This window comes from Dicentrarchus labrax, unplaced genomic scaffold (genome assembly GCF_905237075.1).
Source record: "Dicentrarchus labrax unplaced genomic scaffold, dlabrax2021, whole genome shotgun sequence".
Lineage (NCBI taxonomy): Eukaryota > Metazoa > Chordata > Actinopteri > Moronidae > Dicentrarchus > Dicentrarchus labrax.
Window position 1 is genome coordinate 32,379,682 of NW_026136711.1, and position 17,816 is coordinate 32,397,497.

Consider the following 17,816-nt stretch of genomic DNA (forward strand, 5'->3'; position numbering starts at 1 on the left):
CACTCCACCTGTCAGTGGTCTGTATGTTTGTACCTTCTTGTTAATCTCCGTGTTATTCAGTGTAACTTACAACAAACGAATAAAACAGGAGGAAAGGACGTCTCAATTCTCTAAAAACACATTTCCTCGTTCCTTCTTCTGATTTCCTTGCGTCTCTCCGTGCATCCCTGGTTGGGGGGAGGGGGGGGGACTAAGATGCAAGGACAAGATGCAAGTGAGGGAAACCTGGATGCAATTAAGCGACGTGAGACGCACCCATGAACTGAGCTTCTGTCTTCGTGGTGTTGGACGCCATGTTGTGGCCGGTCTTTCCCACACTGGATCCTGCAGGATGTGATTATGGAGAGAGAAAAGAGTAAAGGATGGAGAAAGTAGACAGAAACGTTAACCCTCTTACAGTAGTAGTATTACTGCATTATCTACATTTTCTCGGCCGTCACCCACTTCTGTGTGAGTTAATGATTAGTGACTGTACACTCTTATCTGTGTTTGATAACAGCAGCAAAGAACAGCTTGCATTAGATCACTTTGGCACACATACACACACATTTCTAGTATCTACTGGGAACATATCAACAAGAGATGCACATTAATAACAGGATACTACAACTACTGGCTTGTATAAATAACCAACACTGTCATCAGTCAAATGCTAGCTGCTGTGTTGAGTTTGTAGCAGGGATCTCTTCCACCACGGAGCCATACTGTAGCTGAGGGTGGAATGGGTAACACCACTGCTCTGCTCTGCCTCCTCAGCCTGCACAAACACCCAGTATGTAGCACTGGGCTGAACTGGGAGAAGAGGCGCGCACACACACACACACACACACACACAACAATGAACACACACATATATTTTTCCTAGAGAAAAAAAGAAACACAAAGAGGAATGAGACACACACAAAAAGAGTGAATGAGTTTGAGCTTAGTTCAAAGTAAAATATGTAAATACACACATAAAAGAAGAGCTGCAGTGATTGATTAGCTGATCGATTATGCAACTATTTTGATAATAAATCAAAGTTCAAGTCCATATTCAAGATTAAAGGTCAAGCATTTGATGGTTCCAGCTTGTGGACGTCCTGTTTTTCCTTGCCTTACATTATATTAGATTTAATATCTTTTCACACTGACGACATGATGAGATGATCACGAAAGGACAGTTTTATAATGTTTTAAGCACCTAACAATGAATTGATTAGTCAGGAAAGGGAATGGCAGATGAATCAGTAATTAAAAATAATAGTTAAAGCCCATTCTAAATTAATTTAATCTGTATTCTCTGTAGAGACAACATTATAAAACATTCAAATCAGGTTTTAAATCCTTTTTTTTAAATCAAAGATTGTAGACCAGGGCAGCACTACAGTTCTTCATTAGAATGCTGTTTTGTTACACATTTTACCTTCATTAAAACATTATAGCTCTTATGATTTGCATATAGCACTTGACCATACTGTGGTTTCCATAAGCTTTAGAATAACCGCGCAGCCCTATAATGGCAGCCTATGTGACAACAGCTCTTACATGTCTGCACGAATAAACAGAAATCTGAAAAAAAAAAAATGAAATAAAATAAAATTGGAGGTTAATGTTTTAAAGTAAAACTGCAAAACACTGAAGAAAAAAAAAAAAAAAGAAGAAGCCTACATCCGCAGGACGCGTGGCACAATCACAGTGGGAGTACAGTAAGATCCAGGCCCGGGTTTGAACCTGCTCCCCTACAGAGACAGATCTCCTCTCATACAGGAACATATAACGCAGTACAAACACACTTTACATAGTTTGCCTTATAAACCGTGTGGAGGTCACATTTTAGCGGCTAACACTTATTGGAACCTGACCTCTGAAGGCTGCACTGTAACGCGAGAGTCCGGCTGACGTCTCACACTGTAAACCTGACAGTTGTTGATTTACAGTCGCTGGGAATAACGCAGCAGACTCAGGAGATGCTGTTTTACGCGCAGACGGGCTGAAAATGAGTCTCAAGTGGCAGAAAATAAAAACATTTTCAGTAAAATATCACTTACAACTGAACAGCTGGACCGCCAGTGCCGCTACATGGAGACGTGGAGGATGGAAAGGTCTGGAAAGAAAGGAAGAGGAAGGTGGTACTGCTGCTTAGCCTCACGTAACGGGTTGCCAGGTTTGCAGTTTGTCTCCTATCGCGCATGTGCAGTGTGCAATGGTGAAACATGCATTCAGGTATTTAAGTTATTCAAGTGAGGGTGCTTGAATACATAAATAATAATAAATAAATAAAATCATGTTTGAAGGTCCGGTGTGTAACATTGAGGAGGATCTAATAGCAGACATGGAATATGATATGCATTGGTTTATACACGGTGTATAATCGCCTTAAAATAAGAATTGTTAGAACCTCAGACCTAAACAATCACCTATTCCTGCCCTCTTGCACTGATTTGACTTTTCGGACTTGGTTTGACAAAGGGATAACTACATTTAAGGACCTTTACAACCTTTTACGTCCTTTTCTGAGCTCTCAAAGAAATGTTACTTCCCACCTATTTCGTTATTTTCAGAGTAGGCATTTTGTTCAAAATCAGAACCCCAAATTCCCTACTCGACCCCCGGAAACTCTGGTTGATTCGTTATTGGCTCTTGTTCCGGAACAAAAGCAGTTCATTTCTAGCGTTTACAGCCTTATCAGTTCAACTACTGACAACTTGGAACCACTCTACCTGATGATTATTGGAAACAAGTCTTGCCGTTTGTTCATTCCTCTTCAATCTGTGCGAGACACAGCCTCTTACAGTGTAAAGTGGTACACAAAGTTCATTACACTAATTTGAGGCTGTCTCGGATTTACCCCAATGTAACCGACTCCTGTGATAGGTGCAGACATTCCCCAGCCGACCATTCCCATATGTTCTGGTTCTGTCCCAGGTGTGCCACATTCTGGTCAGAAATCTTCAAAACTCACAGCATATAACCCTACTATCTCTCCTGAACCTCTCTTGGCTTTGTTTGGTGCCCCTTTGCAGCCTTTTGCCTCTAAAGTCATACAGACTGTTCTCTCCATCTCATAGCAGTTGGGTGAAAGAGGTGTTACTGTCCACTAGACTTGAAAAGGTCAGATTTTCCCTCAATGGCTCCTTAAATTCATTTGAAATAACTTGGAGACCTCTCTTAAATTATATTGAATCTTTGGCAGTGACGACTGACATTTTTATTTCATTTACTTATTTATTTCAGTATTTTCTTTATTTATTTATGTATCTGTTTTGTTTTATGTATATTATACTGTTCACGTCAATATTGGATTTACCTTGAGAGCTGTTGTCTCTCGGTGGGGTGGGATTGTGGGAGGGATAAAAAGGGAAAAAAATGAAAGAATGGAAGTTACATAGAACTGTCATGCTGTTGCCTGTGAATTGTTCCCAATAAAGAAAGTTAATAAATAAAAAAAAAGAAGACTTAGAGCTGTTTTTATCTACAGAGGTAGCGGGTCCTCTTCTACAGAGCCTGCATGTTGAACTGTCTTGCTTCACCAGAACAGACGAACCAAACACAATACGGACTTTTGCTGTTTTTTTTTTGGAAGTTTCACCAGAGGAGAGTGAGGATGAGCGGTGAGGAAGAGGATGACGTTGATGTGAACCTGATATAGAACCAAAGGAAACAGGTAGAGGTATTAGATGGTTCATCTAAGTTGATGATGAGTAAATGAAATGTAAGACACTGAATGAGAGTTGTTAAATGAAATTAAATAAGAAATATATTTCTTTTTGATCGCGGTAATGACGGCCCTGTGTCTTATTACAGCTGTATTACGATGATATTATTAGCATACATTCCAAATAACAATTGAACTAATATTAATTGATCTATTTAAACACTAAGTTATACATTTTACAGATCATACCCCTCTTCTTATTTTTTTATTTTATTTTGTAATATTTCCTTCATTCAGACTTTTTAAAGTAATTAAAAAAACATGACATTTGTTTTTTATCATGTTTAAATAATAATGAATGCAATAGAGGGTTGATAGACTGCAGCAAATACGACAAAGAAAGGAGGGAATTAGAAAATCTACTTTGAAAGAAATTATGGAAAGTACATAATCATGTAATTAATCATTTAAAATAACAGGAATAATAGAGTTTAGTCATTTTGTGTGTTGTTTTTTGGTTTTCCCTGCCAACCTACTGCTCCACACTCCAGACCAGCAGGCACACGCTGGTTTGACAACCCCCATTAAAACCCGACGAAGAGGAAGAGGAAGAAGAAGAAGAAGAAGAAGAAGTTTCCCATCTGAAAACGCGTGTTTCCGTCGGACCTGGCAACCCCACTGCCGGTCAGACTCCACCGCGCAGACTCCAAACTCATGGCGGACGAAGTTGAGCAGGTTGGTGCATCTGCGTTAAATTCTATTGTTATTCTCCAACGCAGCGTGTATATAACTAACCCGAGAGAAGGACTTTAAACCGGTTTATTTAATTACTTGTGTTCGGGGGGGGTTTTTGTGTTTATTGTTTGTGTTTACTCAGTAAACAGCGCGGAGAGGCCTGTCAAACAAGCTAACTAAATTAGCCTGGTGAGCGTGTAATGCTAGTGTAGTGAATGAGAGATTAAATGTGTTGAAACATAAGACAACACGACGCCATCAGTGCTCCTTTGTCTCTGGTTTGTTGTGTCGGTGTTTACAGCTGATGTTCTGGCTGCAGTTTAAGCGGTAACACATCCAGATGTTCAATAAAAGATGCAGTAAAGATAGTATGGAGATCTATGGTGAAGGAAACAGCAGCACCTCATTGATTTACCTCCACTGTGCACACATATTCAGTCTCATGTAGTTATTATAATATGCTCTAAAGCGGTATAGTGTTTTAATAGCAGAGTTTCTTATGTGTAACAGGTCGTTCTCCAACATTAGTAACATTTTCATTATCTGTTCATCTGCTGTTTAATTGTTAAACCAGTCTCATCATTAGTATCATCACAATTTCCCAAATGGACAATTTATTATAAGAAATGATGAAGAAAAGCAGCAAATGTTTAATTTATTGCTTTAAAAGGAAAAAATGTGTGAAATAACTCATTAATTATCAAAATCCTTCCTAATCGTTGCAGCTTTCTAAAACCCTTTCTGACATTTACTGCAGGCTCGCCCACACAGTCTGAGTTGGGTTCGTATAAATCTGATGGATACTGAAGAGAAACCGGAACACAAACACACATTTGGTCCTCTCGTCTCTTTATGTCCCCCCCCCCGTCGCAGACCTGCTGCAGCTTCTCTGACTCCCAGCTGTGGTTGTTGCTGCTGGCTGAATTCACTCTTTGATTACGTAAAAACGCGTTGCTCTTAAATTATGCATCAAACATTTCATCAGCTGTAGGCTGCTGTTTGTGCCTCTCAGTTATTAGAACCATATTGGAGTCACAGAGCAAAGCATCTGTTCTCCTGAAAGCGAGAAAGAATCCAATCACTGTTCCAACAACTGGATTAAAGAAAATATCTTCCCATGCCCCAACTCTATTTTCTATTTATATATACATATATCCTTCCTTGATCAGATTGTACGCTGTGAACCAAAATGATCTGCTGTGTTTGTCTGGAAGGGTACTTTGCATTATTTTCTGTTTTCATGCACAATGATGCATTTTTCTTTTTCTTCCAGAACAAACATGAGATTTCCTGCTACTTGGTTTAGGAAATGCAGACACACGTTGTTAAAACAGATAAAAACAGACGGAGTTGTTTTCATTTTTCCAAAAAAGCATCTGTTAGCGTAACTAAATGAGCTGCAAACATTTAAATTCTGATAAATGTGGCTGGCTTGTGAAAGATTTGATCATTTTCCCGTAGATCTTTAGCGAACGTGTGCTCGGCTGAACTAACCTTACAGACCTTACTCTATGTGTGTCGCAGCAACCAACTACCAACACGGTTGAGGAGCCACTCGATCTGATCAGACTCAGTCTAGATGAGAGGATCTACGTCAAGATGAGGAACGACCGGGAGCTCCGCGGCCGCCTGCATGTAAGCTACACACCCAGTAGAAGTGTGTGTGTGTGTGTGTGTGTGTGTGTGTGTGTGTTTTTAGATTTTAGAGCAGCAGGCCAGAAATGTAGCGCAGTCCTCATGGTGTCCACGGAAGCCCTTTTTAAATATGCAGTCTGGTCATCATTTATTCATACTCTTAGTTGTTTGTTGGTCCTAGGCGTACGATCAGCACCTGAACATGATCCTGGGTGACGTGGAGGAGACGGTGACGACGGTGGAGATTGACGAGGAGACGTATGAAGAACTCTACAAGGTGCGACACAGATTTCTCTCCGTTACAGCCTCGTTTTTTTTCTTACCGAAGCACCGTTGTTGTGGTGGTCTTGGCTCATAAACAAGTCTGGACAAAGAATAATGCTGCTTTACTGTAGTATTTAATTTTAACAGCATCATTCTGCTTCCAAAGTGATACTATAAATGCATATTTTCATACAGTCAAGAACACAGTGTGTCAGAAGTGACGTCCTTCAGCTGCATTATTTAACGCATTATAACATATAACAACAATATAATATATTTACAGTAGCCAGTAACAGGTTTAGATTAGATTTGCTGTCGTGTTGGACAAACAGAAAAGACGATGGTGACAGCCTCACTGTCTGCAGACAGTTTTTTGTTTATCGGCCTTGTGAGTGCACGCAGATGCAGTTTATCTCTTAATGGCAGATAATTAATAATAAAAAAATCACTAAACGTTATCCTTCTGGGGCATTTGCAGAAGAACATCCACTAAAGGTGCTTGTTTTTGCCCCATAACATATTCTAAGTGTCAACAACATTGTGGAAAGGATCCCTACAGATGGACCTTTTTGTCAAAGAGTAAGATTTGTTGTTTAACCAGAAACCTCCGTTATCGGTCTCCTCACAGCCACCAGACTCTGGGGGGGGGGTAGATCATCGTAAAACCGCTGCCTCTTTAATGCCCAACCTCCCTCCTGCTTCTCTTCTGATACATTCACATCTAGCTCGCTGAATTAAGAGTTTATTTTGTTTCGTTTTCCGTTGCGATGTTACGATGATCTGCGAGGTAAAGTCACTGTACCTGTGAGTCTGTGGCTTTGAGGAGAGAGATGGTGGCTGTTTGTCTGGTTAAACAAAAAGGATCTTACTCTTTCACAAAAATCCATCTCCACAGGGTCCTTTCCATAACGTTGTCGGACACTCAGAATCAACGATCTAAGCCCGTCAGTGGCGAAAACAAGCACTTTAATGGACGCTCATCGACGCTCAATTGCCCAGAAGGATTAGGTCACAGCCCGTTTTTGAGGCTGCCAGCTGCCGCGCTCTCGCTCAATACTGGATCAATTTCAAAAGTCGTTGTCCCCATTAGTCACTTAGACACAAAATCATGGGGAAATAGGTACCAAGTTACACTTTGAGATGCTCAAGCATATATATGTTTTAAAAAATTGTAATGTATGAAGCGGGAGAGAAGTAAAACTATTCTTTTGTCTCAGGAAAGTTGTTGGAAAGTACTTCTCTAGAATACTTTGTGAATATTGCTCATGGTGCATTTAACAGTAAAATGTGCATTTTTGTGTCTTTTTTTTTTTAGTCAACCAAGAGGAACATCCCCATGCTGTTTGTCAGAGGAGACGGCGTTGTCCTCGTAGCTCCGCCTCTCAGGGTGGGCTAACCCCGACCACTTCCTGAAGTGAAGTAGGGATTGTCACTGCTGGGAAGTTTCTAATTTTGAGGGGGGAGGGTGGTGCTGTCAGGACAGGCTGAAACCGGGGTTGTGTTCGAACATCTTCAGCCTCCTGGAGTCAGACTCTTTTGTCAACACTGTTCTCTTATGACTCGAAGGTCAGATACTACACACATTCTCAACTTCTTTTTGGGCTGCAAAGATGTAAAACATGTTTTTGAGGACTTTTTTTTCCTCTTAGTTTTGGACTAAGAGAGTCTATTATTTTGTTTTTTATTTGGGTGAATTGTTATTAATTTGATTTGGGGATTGTGGGTGATTTCAGGCCACCATTTGTGTTTCTATTTCTCAGGATATATAATTTGAGTTCATACATTTCCACCACTTTAGTTATTAATCCAGAAAAATGTACTATTTTTAATCTCCTCCAGGGGATTTAGTTACCTCTTTTTCCCAGTCTCTGCCATTAGCAGACCAAATTAGAAATGTCTCATCATGCTTTTAAGAAGCTGAACTGCCTCAGATGTGCGTATATGCCTCATTTGTCGTGTTTAAAAAAGTATTACCAGACAACAAACTTGAGTTGAGGGATTTTATGTGGTTTCTGATTTTGAAATGTCTCAAGTGAAAATTTTTTATGTTGGTTCCAAGCAAACGTCTTGCAGTTACTCCCAACCCATGATCTGTGAATGTTTGGGAAGTTGTTTGAGTTTCTGTTGGACGGTTTTATTTGAATTTCTTTTTATATATATTTTTGTAGTGTTTGTGGCATTTGGAAGTACATCAGAATGTCAGATGTGTGAACATTTGTTTTTCATTTGGTTTTGGTAACTTGAATAAAAAACGTAATTTGAAAAGAAAGAATGTCTTTCAAGTCTTGTGTGAAAGTAGTAGATGTTCTCCATCACTTAAGAAAACACAAGCGTCAGGATTTTCTGACTATCTTCATCATGTGACCATAAACTAAATATCTTTGGGTTCGGGACTATTGGTCAGAGTAGACGAGACATCTGAAGACCTTTTGGCGGTTGTGCAAATACGTTTTATGGACAACATGGTTAATCGATTAGTCCAGAAAATAATATGCAGTTTAATTGATTATGAAAAGAATCAGTTGCAGCCCTAATAACCTTTTCTGATTGTTAGGCTGGTCCTCTGCTAACTGTAAATATATATATATATAGTCTATATAAGGTATCATAATCTGATTTATAAACAGATCCATTTTCTGTAAATGAAAGCAAGTCAAATTTGTTTTATAGTAAAAGTCCTGCAGTCCAAAGTTTATTTAAAGGTCCAGTGTGTAGTTGTAGATCACGACCCCCTCGCCTCACACTCTAAGAGAAGAAATGGTGGCAGTGACGCTCGCCACAGTCCCTATCTAGAGTTTGGTTTGTCCATTCTGGGCTACTGTAGAAATGTGGTTCAACATGGCGGACTCAGTGGAAGAGGACCCACTCCCTCTGTGGATAAAAAGGTCTCATTGTAAGGTAACAAACAGACAATGATTCTTAACTTAAGGTGACTATACACTCCAAAAAATGACTCTAGGTACATTTTTATGTTTGTCCGTTCTGGGCTACTGTAGAAACATGTTGGTTCAACATGGTGGACTCAATGTCAGGCGATCGGTGGCGATTATACAGTAATGAAAGCATACCTATGAATATTATATTCCGTTTCTGATCACACACTTTTACACACCTTTAACTTCAGCTGTCAAATGTACAGCGGAGTCAATTTTCCTCTGAAATATGGTGAAGCACAATTATAAAGCAGATGAAAGGGAGACGGTCAAGTACCTCAAAATTATACTTAAGTGGAGTGGAATAAATTATTATTATATTATTAAATTATTGTATTGTGTTTTGACCACTAGATGGCATTATATAGCTAATAAACCACCAGGACTGAATCTGCATAGGCTGCTGTAAGCCAGATCCCTCACCATAAACCTTTCAGTCACATGTTCTACAAAGAGTATTCAGTTTTCACCTTCATTATTATATTCAATTCATGGAATGTGTGACATGTTCAGTCCAGGATACCGATGACACCAAATAAACAAAGTTTTCCATTCAAAACAATGCAGAATTGTCTGGAATGGAATGGAATGTGACATGACAAATGTTTTTTTCAGGCTTCCTAGAATCCCTTTGTCTCCTGTCATGAACCCTTGGTTAAAAAATATTTTACTATTCAAGATGTTCAAGATGATAACATCATCTTTTGACAGCTGGCAGCAGCGTTGACACAGGATCTTGAAATAAAACCTTTCATTTGCTTTATCATGTGCAGATAAATCACCACTGTGACTGTAAAGGATCAGTTCACCTGCTACAAAGAAACATTTTCTCAGTGGTATCTAGCCCTGATGGTTTTATGTATGTCCAGGTTTTGAAGTATACCTTTCAGATTTCGGTCTCCACTCAAATACAGAGGAAGTGCCATTTGTGGTGTTCACAGTTTTGAAAAGTGACAGTTTAAGAATTCAACATCGACATCTCTTACCACAGTGATTTGCAAATGCATTGAGATTTTTATGTGTCAACACATCTGTTTATGTGAACAGTATATAGATCTGGAAATGTGTGGACAAATCTGAAAATGCATATGTTTTAATAACTGAGAAGTCTAAGTATTTGCACCAGGAGCTCGAAATACAGACAATTCAGGCAGGACTGTCAATTGGCTCTTTTTACAAGTGACTTTTACTGACTGCAATGCGTGCGGCAATTTGTGTCTATGTAGAGATATTTGTCTTTAACAAATCTACAGATTTTTGTACACATTTTCAGATATGTCTATATATTTACAAATCTCATTACACTTGCAGATTACTGCACACATTCACAAATCTCAGTACATATTTCTTCTTTTACACATTTACAAATGTGATTATGCACAGATTGAGATACAGTTACACAGCTCACATTTATAAATAGTTTTGCCATACTCAGTTATCAGTGTTCTGTAACTTCCCATCCTCTGATGTCTAAACAGGAATATAAACCTGTCAGCACATGACTTGGGTGTGTTTCATCCTAGCACAGAGGTGCCTAATGAAAACTTGGGATGCTTAGAAAGAAGTTCTTCCTGTTTTTGATTCCTGTGTTTCCAGAGGCAGCTTTTGTATAAAATAAGCACTAACCTCAAGGAGGATCTTTCTTGGAAATATGAAACGTTTTGTTGATGCCAGCGGTACTTGACTGCACCGCCTGTCTCGCCACATCACCATCATTGCCCATTATCAATGTACAAAGCTACCTCCAAGGGACTATTAGTGTAATGTAACATCAAAAGGACAAGACCTTAATGCACGTTAATGAGGAGCTCAGCATCTTCTTGCCTCTAAATGTTTGTAAATGAGGCCTGTTGTAAATGTTATTCAATCATAGTAATAACAATAAAAAACAACTTTATGTAATACAGCTGCAGTTCTTCTTATTAGCTTTGCTGGAGCTTTCAACCATATCACACTGTCTGATTAATCCCAGGTTCCATTTACTAGCTTTTCCAGAGTTCAATCATGCCACATTCATTAAAGACTATTTATTTTAATTAAATATGAAATATTGAAAATAAAGGAACCTTTTGGGAGTAGAATTATGTCCCCAGAACTCAAAGGCCCAGTCTGTAACTGAGGAGAATCTATTGTCAGAATTGGAATATAATATTCATAGGTGTGTTTTCATTTGTGTATAATCACGTAAAAATAATAGTCATTGTGTTTTCGTTACCTTAGAATGAGCTGTTTTTATCTACGTTGGTCCTCTTCTGGCAGGGTCTGCCATGTTTCTACAGTAGACCAGAATGGACAAACCAAACACTAGCTCTAGATAGGGACTTAGGGATAGGTTTTTCACAAGTTTCACAGCCACTGTAGTTTCTTACAGCCTGTTCTCATTCCCAGGTCGTCAAATACAGACTTGAGTGGTGTTCAGTTAGTTGCAATCTGCAGCTTCACCGCTAGATGCCACTAGATCTGGTAAAACTGGACCATTAATCTAGACTCTGCCTGTGGTGGAAATGTACCAAGTTCCTCCTAAAGTTCCAAGTCCTAGGGAAAAGCTCCTACGATGGAAGCGCAGCTATTTATTTTCACATTTATATCAAAGCTCCACTGTCTTTAAGTCCTCACAGAGCTGCAAGCGTGACTTTAGACTTTTAGTCTTGTAAAAGTGCCAAGAATTGTAAATACATAGCAGCATAGCAGGGTGTGTTTACTGCATTGGGCCTGCAGTGCCTGTTAGTGTTACTGGACAGCACATGTCGCATTGGGGATTATTTTTTCACAGAGGATTTCTTTTCTCAGTCTTTCTGAAAAGCCAAAATATGCCCCCTGGGCTTTTGATCCATGTGATAAGATAAAATGGTTGTTCAATTTGAGCATTTCATGGTTAAGACAGAGATAAAACACTAATCTTACGGTAGCATTCAATAACTACAGCTCACATGATGCTCATGGGATATGTTGTTGAATGCAAACAAAATTGTCCATCAGAGTGGACTGTAAATGTAAAAGAGCTTCGTTCTTTCACTGTCAGATATCACCCGTTTGTGATTTTCGGCACATGCCAGCCGCATTTTGAAGTGCTGACAGACAGCAGTGTCCTCAAACATTATGTCATCCAATTCCTCGAAGCGGTCAACAAATAATACCTTAATGACTTCATACTTGACATGTCTTTACACTTGTGTCAGAGATATTTTTCGACTTCTAATCACTGGAGCTATGGTGTTATGAGGCCACATTGCTCGGCATTCGCATTCAGGCTAACAATGTCTCTGATGTAAGTTATTTAAATCTGCCTCTGTCACTTCTCCTCCAGCACCGAATGTGAACACATCCTCTCGGTCTCCTCATTTGTGGATTAGAGGTAAACTTGTGAGTGACTGGAAGGTTGTTGATCAGAATCCCTAAACATCACTTTCTTTTAACCAAAATTAGCACCTTTAATGTCTTTAATTGTCTTTTTGTTTGTGTTTTTATGCTGAAGTTCCTCTTGTGGGAGAAAAAAAGATCTGATCTGAACTGAAATATAACCAATGAGTGCAGGCTATACACAGGTATATGGAGTATACCCACCTATTATTCAGTCTGCATTGGCTATACCCGTTTCTAAATCCCCTCTGATGATCATCATTTAGTGTTCTGAGAGACATTTTCCGCCCTAGGATGGTGAAGGTATGACACAGTCTGATTTTCAGTGGATGGAGTAAGAAATAAGGAATACTTCACTCAAAATGCATAATTATGCAGTCGTGTCATTATGTGGACCAGTATTTATTGCAAAATTGGCATTTCTTCTGTGGCTAATGCTATTTTCATAATGATTCATACTGCCTGGAGTCTAACAGCAGAAGTTAAGTGACGATGTGCAAATTAACAGCTTCTGTTTGTTGCTTGTTGAATTTGGCCATGTGTTTTGTGAAAGTATGAGTCGTTGAGCATACACCAACTTGTTGTGATTGTTTTTATAGGTTTCTAGGTGGAGTATTTTTAAATGTACCACACTGCTGATGTGACACCTCCTTCATGTTGTTATTAGCCAGCTGTGTGGAGCTGAACAAGAAAGGAGCCAGGACTTTTTTAAATATATTACACAACTGTTTTGTTTGTGTCACTTTTCATGTGAAAGTGCGAGTGCAACACCATGAATGTCCAGGAAACTGAATATGTGCACCTGTATACTCGTATTTAAAGACTATTGTGTCTCCTAACTACTTTTACTACTAACTACTTTTGATTTCTGATGTGGTCCAACAACACGTCGTATGAGCTGGTTCTGACTGACTATATCCCGCCTCTAGCTTGGTCTGCTGTTTGGTGCTCGGCAGGTAGTGTACAGTGGTACAACTTGTTCACCATAACCAGCCAAACAATTAGCTAAAAAGTTCAGAAGAGCCTTAGAGTTGGTGTTAATTCTCAATTTGTCACTATAGCACCTAATCATTTGAGTCACTGTTAATATTAAAGTTACCGGAGATTGATTGCAGCTTCTGCTGACGTGCTGGTTTCACCGTGCTGTTAGACAAGGTGTAAAACTTTCACAGCAAGGTTAAACTTTTTTTTTTAACCCTGGAATTGTTTGTGGACTACCTTTCAGTACGTGACTGTGTACGCACTGTTGATAAGTTCTGAAAATAGGCCCACTATGTAGGTTTGTCACATGGTGAAACATTGTGAACAGGAGCAACTGCAGTAGCACACGTAAGCACACACACTACGCACTAGTGTGCACACGTACACACACTAAATCTGTCATTGAGATAGGCATGTGACCCACATACATAAAAATAAACCAAATCAAGGCTCATGGAACCATGGACCGGTGTGTCCTTGAATGAATAAACCCTCTCTCACACGCGCGCACACACACACACACACACACACACACACACACACACACACACACACACACACACTGTTTCTCCTGTCATGGAGGTGTCAGAAATATCACTGGCCTCCTACTGTCTGCTGCCTATTTCTGTATTTAACACTGAGCAGTGTTACAAAACTAGTGTGTGAGTGTTTAACTTAATACCCGACTGTGATGGGTTTCTGAGGCAGTAGCCAGCTGTGTGCTGATTTTTTGAACTGTACAATTAAAAAATTTGCTAACAATTCCTTTTATATTATATAGATTATGATGATTGTCCATTATGATTAGTATATCAAAACTCTTTGAAAACAACATTGAACTAAATTCCTGGATGTTTCTTTTTGCCGGAAATATGTTAGAACTTTATTGTCAGTTTACACTGAAATTAATTTTGCATCCTTGGAAAGTTGTGTTCAAGAAATTGCCACAGATTTGTAGGTACCATTGGGACTGTAAAGATACATTTATTAATTGGGTGACTGAAACTGAAATTGTAATGTAAGCCTAAACAGTCGCACCTTTCTCCTCTGGTCTTCCTGGAGATGTAACCCGATATCCCTGGATTACGCCCTGACAAGATCAATAAAGCATTTGTTTTCTTACGCCACCGTTGCGAGAGCCTGCTTAAAGCCAACTGCGAGTATGCACAGCATTTAAGCTCCATGTGTTGTTCATGGCAGCTTGCTCTAAAACAAACGGAGGTCAACGGGTGTTAACGAAAGAGTGTAATTATCCAACATGGCTGCACAAACCACCCGGAAGCTGGTTGTTGCTTGTGGCTATTAAAGGTCCAGTGTGTAACCTTGTAAGAATATATTGGCATTGACCTGAATATAGGAATTATTGTGTTTTCATTACTGTACACTGAGCCGTTTTTATCTATACATGTGGTTCTGCCATGTTGAACCACCATGTTTCTACAATGGCTCAGAATGGACGGACCAAACAACGGCTCTAGATAGGACCGCTGTAAATTATTGTCATCGTAGTTTTGCACAAATCTAGCACGTCCAAGTCCAGGAAGCAGACTCTTGACTTTTACACATGCTGCAGCGGTGGTCGTTGTTGTGCCTTCCCGCTCTATCGTCTTCTTCAATATCGACCATACACAAAAAACAAACTGCATATCATACAGCTGAAATTACAAATAGTGTCAAATGTTCTTCTTGCAGATAATTTACAGTTATCTTTATCACTCTCATGACTGATGAAATCAGTGACTAAAATAAAATGCTGGTGTTTTCTGAAGTAAGTAAACATACTCAGATCTCTTACACGCAGTAATTCCTACAGTGCTGGATTTCTATGACACGCTACATGTTTCTGCGATTGAGAATCATGCAATGAATACGAGATACGAGCAGTTTAAGCTAGCGCAGAAAAGAAAACACACTCACTGGAGAATAATCATACTAAACAGAGCAAATCCTGGTCCTCCTTTGACCTTTTGACCTCAGCTGGTGTCCTTTAAACCATATTCCCATAATCCCAAAACAAGCTCTAGATAGTGCCATTCACGTTTTTTGTCAGTGTAGTTTCTCCTTTGCACTTGGAAGGAGAGAGTGAAGGGTTGGAATTGCACTCTGCAACTACACCACTAAACCACTATACCTACACACTGGACCTTGAAACTTGCATAATGTGAGAGTGTTGTTAGCTCAGAATTAGAATTCTGTCTGCTTTGTGTATTTTCTGACCTCCTGGTTACCGTGGGGAGGGAGGGAGCGGAGGTCCTTATCAGATTGTGTTTCTCGCTCATTCCCCTGAGCCTGTCTACATGTTGGACAGTTTATCAGAGTTGAGTTATATATTGTGTGTGTGTGTGTGTGTGTGTGTGTGTGTGTGTGTGTGTATGTATATTGTGTGTGTCTCACATGTTACATAACATCACGTCACGGCTGCTTGGCAGAACACACACGTGATCTCATTGCTAAATCCCTGCTATCCTCTTTCCGTCTGACTGTATACTGTACATTGCACATGTAGCCTTCCTAGTTTGTGGTGTGTCTTTATGTGTGTGTGTGTGTGTGTGATGTATTTGTTATGTGTGCATGCACAAGCACATAGGACAGAAATGCTGTGATGTGGAGGCAGAGTTTATTGCTGTTTAATACGTTCCTACTTTGACCCCAACAGTAGCCGAACTTGTTTTGTAAGTTGCTTATCTAAATGTTAGATGTTTGCTTTTGTTGGTTTGTTTGAACGGGGTCAGGGGAGAAATAAATAAAAAGGGCACCAGCTGCATGCAGTCTGGCACCAGCGGGCATAAAGATGTGATGCATTAATTATGGTTAAAACCCTGGTTAGATTAAAATTGTTTTATTATGTGACTCAGATGAAGTATTTATCTTCATCACATATTCTTGCACACTGGGCCACCATAGAGGGCACTTACTCATGTTATGAACTGCTCTCACTGGGCCACCCTGTATAAATAAAGACTGAAAGAATGAATGGAAAACATAGTGGCACTTTGGAACTGAAGTAATCTATTTCTGCAAGAAAATTTAAATTGTACGTCATCTGCATTGTCTAGTTAGACACCGACACTGGTGCATTTACTGTGGCTGGAGCTTGTGCTGCTATTCAGCAACTGACAATGCCATTGAAGTCTCTTCCAAGCAGAGATAGAGTGCCAACTTTATTCTCGATCAAACACAATTTCAATTGCCTTTCACCACCACGGGGCAACAAAGAAAAGGTAAAGAATTCCTCTTATAGTCTTATAGTTTTAACATAATAAAAGCCTCATCAACACAAACTCTTGGGCATGTGGCATCATACATTCTCTGTGACTAAATTAAATCGAAGCAACTAAATAGTTCTGTATCAACTGGGGGTTCTGATTGGCTGCCTCTTGAAAAAAACAACTACTAATCCTTTCATACTGGCATTCGAGATGGATTAAATTGCATATTCACATCTGAGCGATTACAGGTAAACAACCCACTATAACAGAAAACTTTGTGTTCACCATTTTCCCTGTTTGCATCACCGAGCTACTGAGAACAGTAAACAAATGAGAAAACAGGACTGCATCGTTTCTGCGACAACGTTTCGCCAAACTCCAGTTTAGATCCTAAAAACAAAGCCAGTGTGAAAATTCACACCGTAACCAAGCATTGTCTGGTGTGACAGGGCGATACCAAAGATACATGTTTGTGAAAATTTGTATATAACAATAATAATATTTTCATTATAAATCCCTCTGATAACGATCGGGGAGGTTCAAGAGTGTTGTTGTAACACTAACAGAGATCACAAAATCAGGTTTTGATGGAAGAGATCATCAACTGAATCAATATGCCATAGGGGCACAGTCATGCTTTTGTCTGCATGACTAATTGATACCTTTAAAATGAGTGTGCATGCACAAGCCACAACCACAATGTCTTTGACATTAGTTGCTTTAAAGTGTTTCTTTGTCATGAAAAAAGTTCACAAACCACTGACGTAAATGACAGACTTTTGTATATCAACAGCAGCAGCCTGCTCCTAGTAACCTTTAAATCATATCAGTATCCCCAGAGTAGCTAACATAAGAAGGCACAACATGGGAGTACTGAGTAAAATGTGGCCTTCAGATTAGCTTTAGAAACAACATGCTACCATTATTTCTTCATCTACTATGGTAATCACACCAACACTCCAAACACACTTTGTTATCAGTTTCTTCTTGCCTTTTACTGGCCAGTGAGGTTGGAAACAACCAAGATTTCTGTCTCTGTCTGAGGTCTTATAATCACTCCAG

The 17,816-nt window shown here is 39.5% G+C and overlaps 1 protein-coding gene across 1 annotated transcript; it reads left to right on the plus strand.

Moving 5' to 3' along the window:
- The first annotated feature begins 4,258 nt into the window (after positions 1–4,258).
- lsm3 (LSM3 homolog, U6 small nuclear RNA and mRNA degradation associated) lies at positions 4,259–8,543 on the plus strand. Its single transcript, XM_051415734.1, has 4 exons — positions 4,259–4,372; positions 5,897–6,007; positions 6,189–6,284; positions 7,587–8,543. Exons 1-4 carry the CDS (start codon positions 4,352–4,354, stop codon positions 7,665–7,667), a joined length of 309 nt encoding a protein of 102 aa, XP_051271694.1. The 5' UTR covers positions 4,259–4,351; the 3' UTR covers positions 7,668–8,543.
- The last annotated feature ends 9,273 nt before the right edge of the window (positions 8,544–17,816 follow it).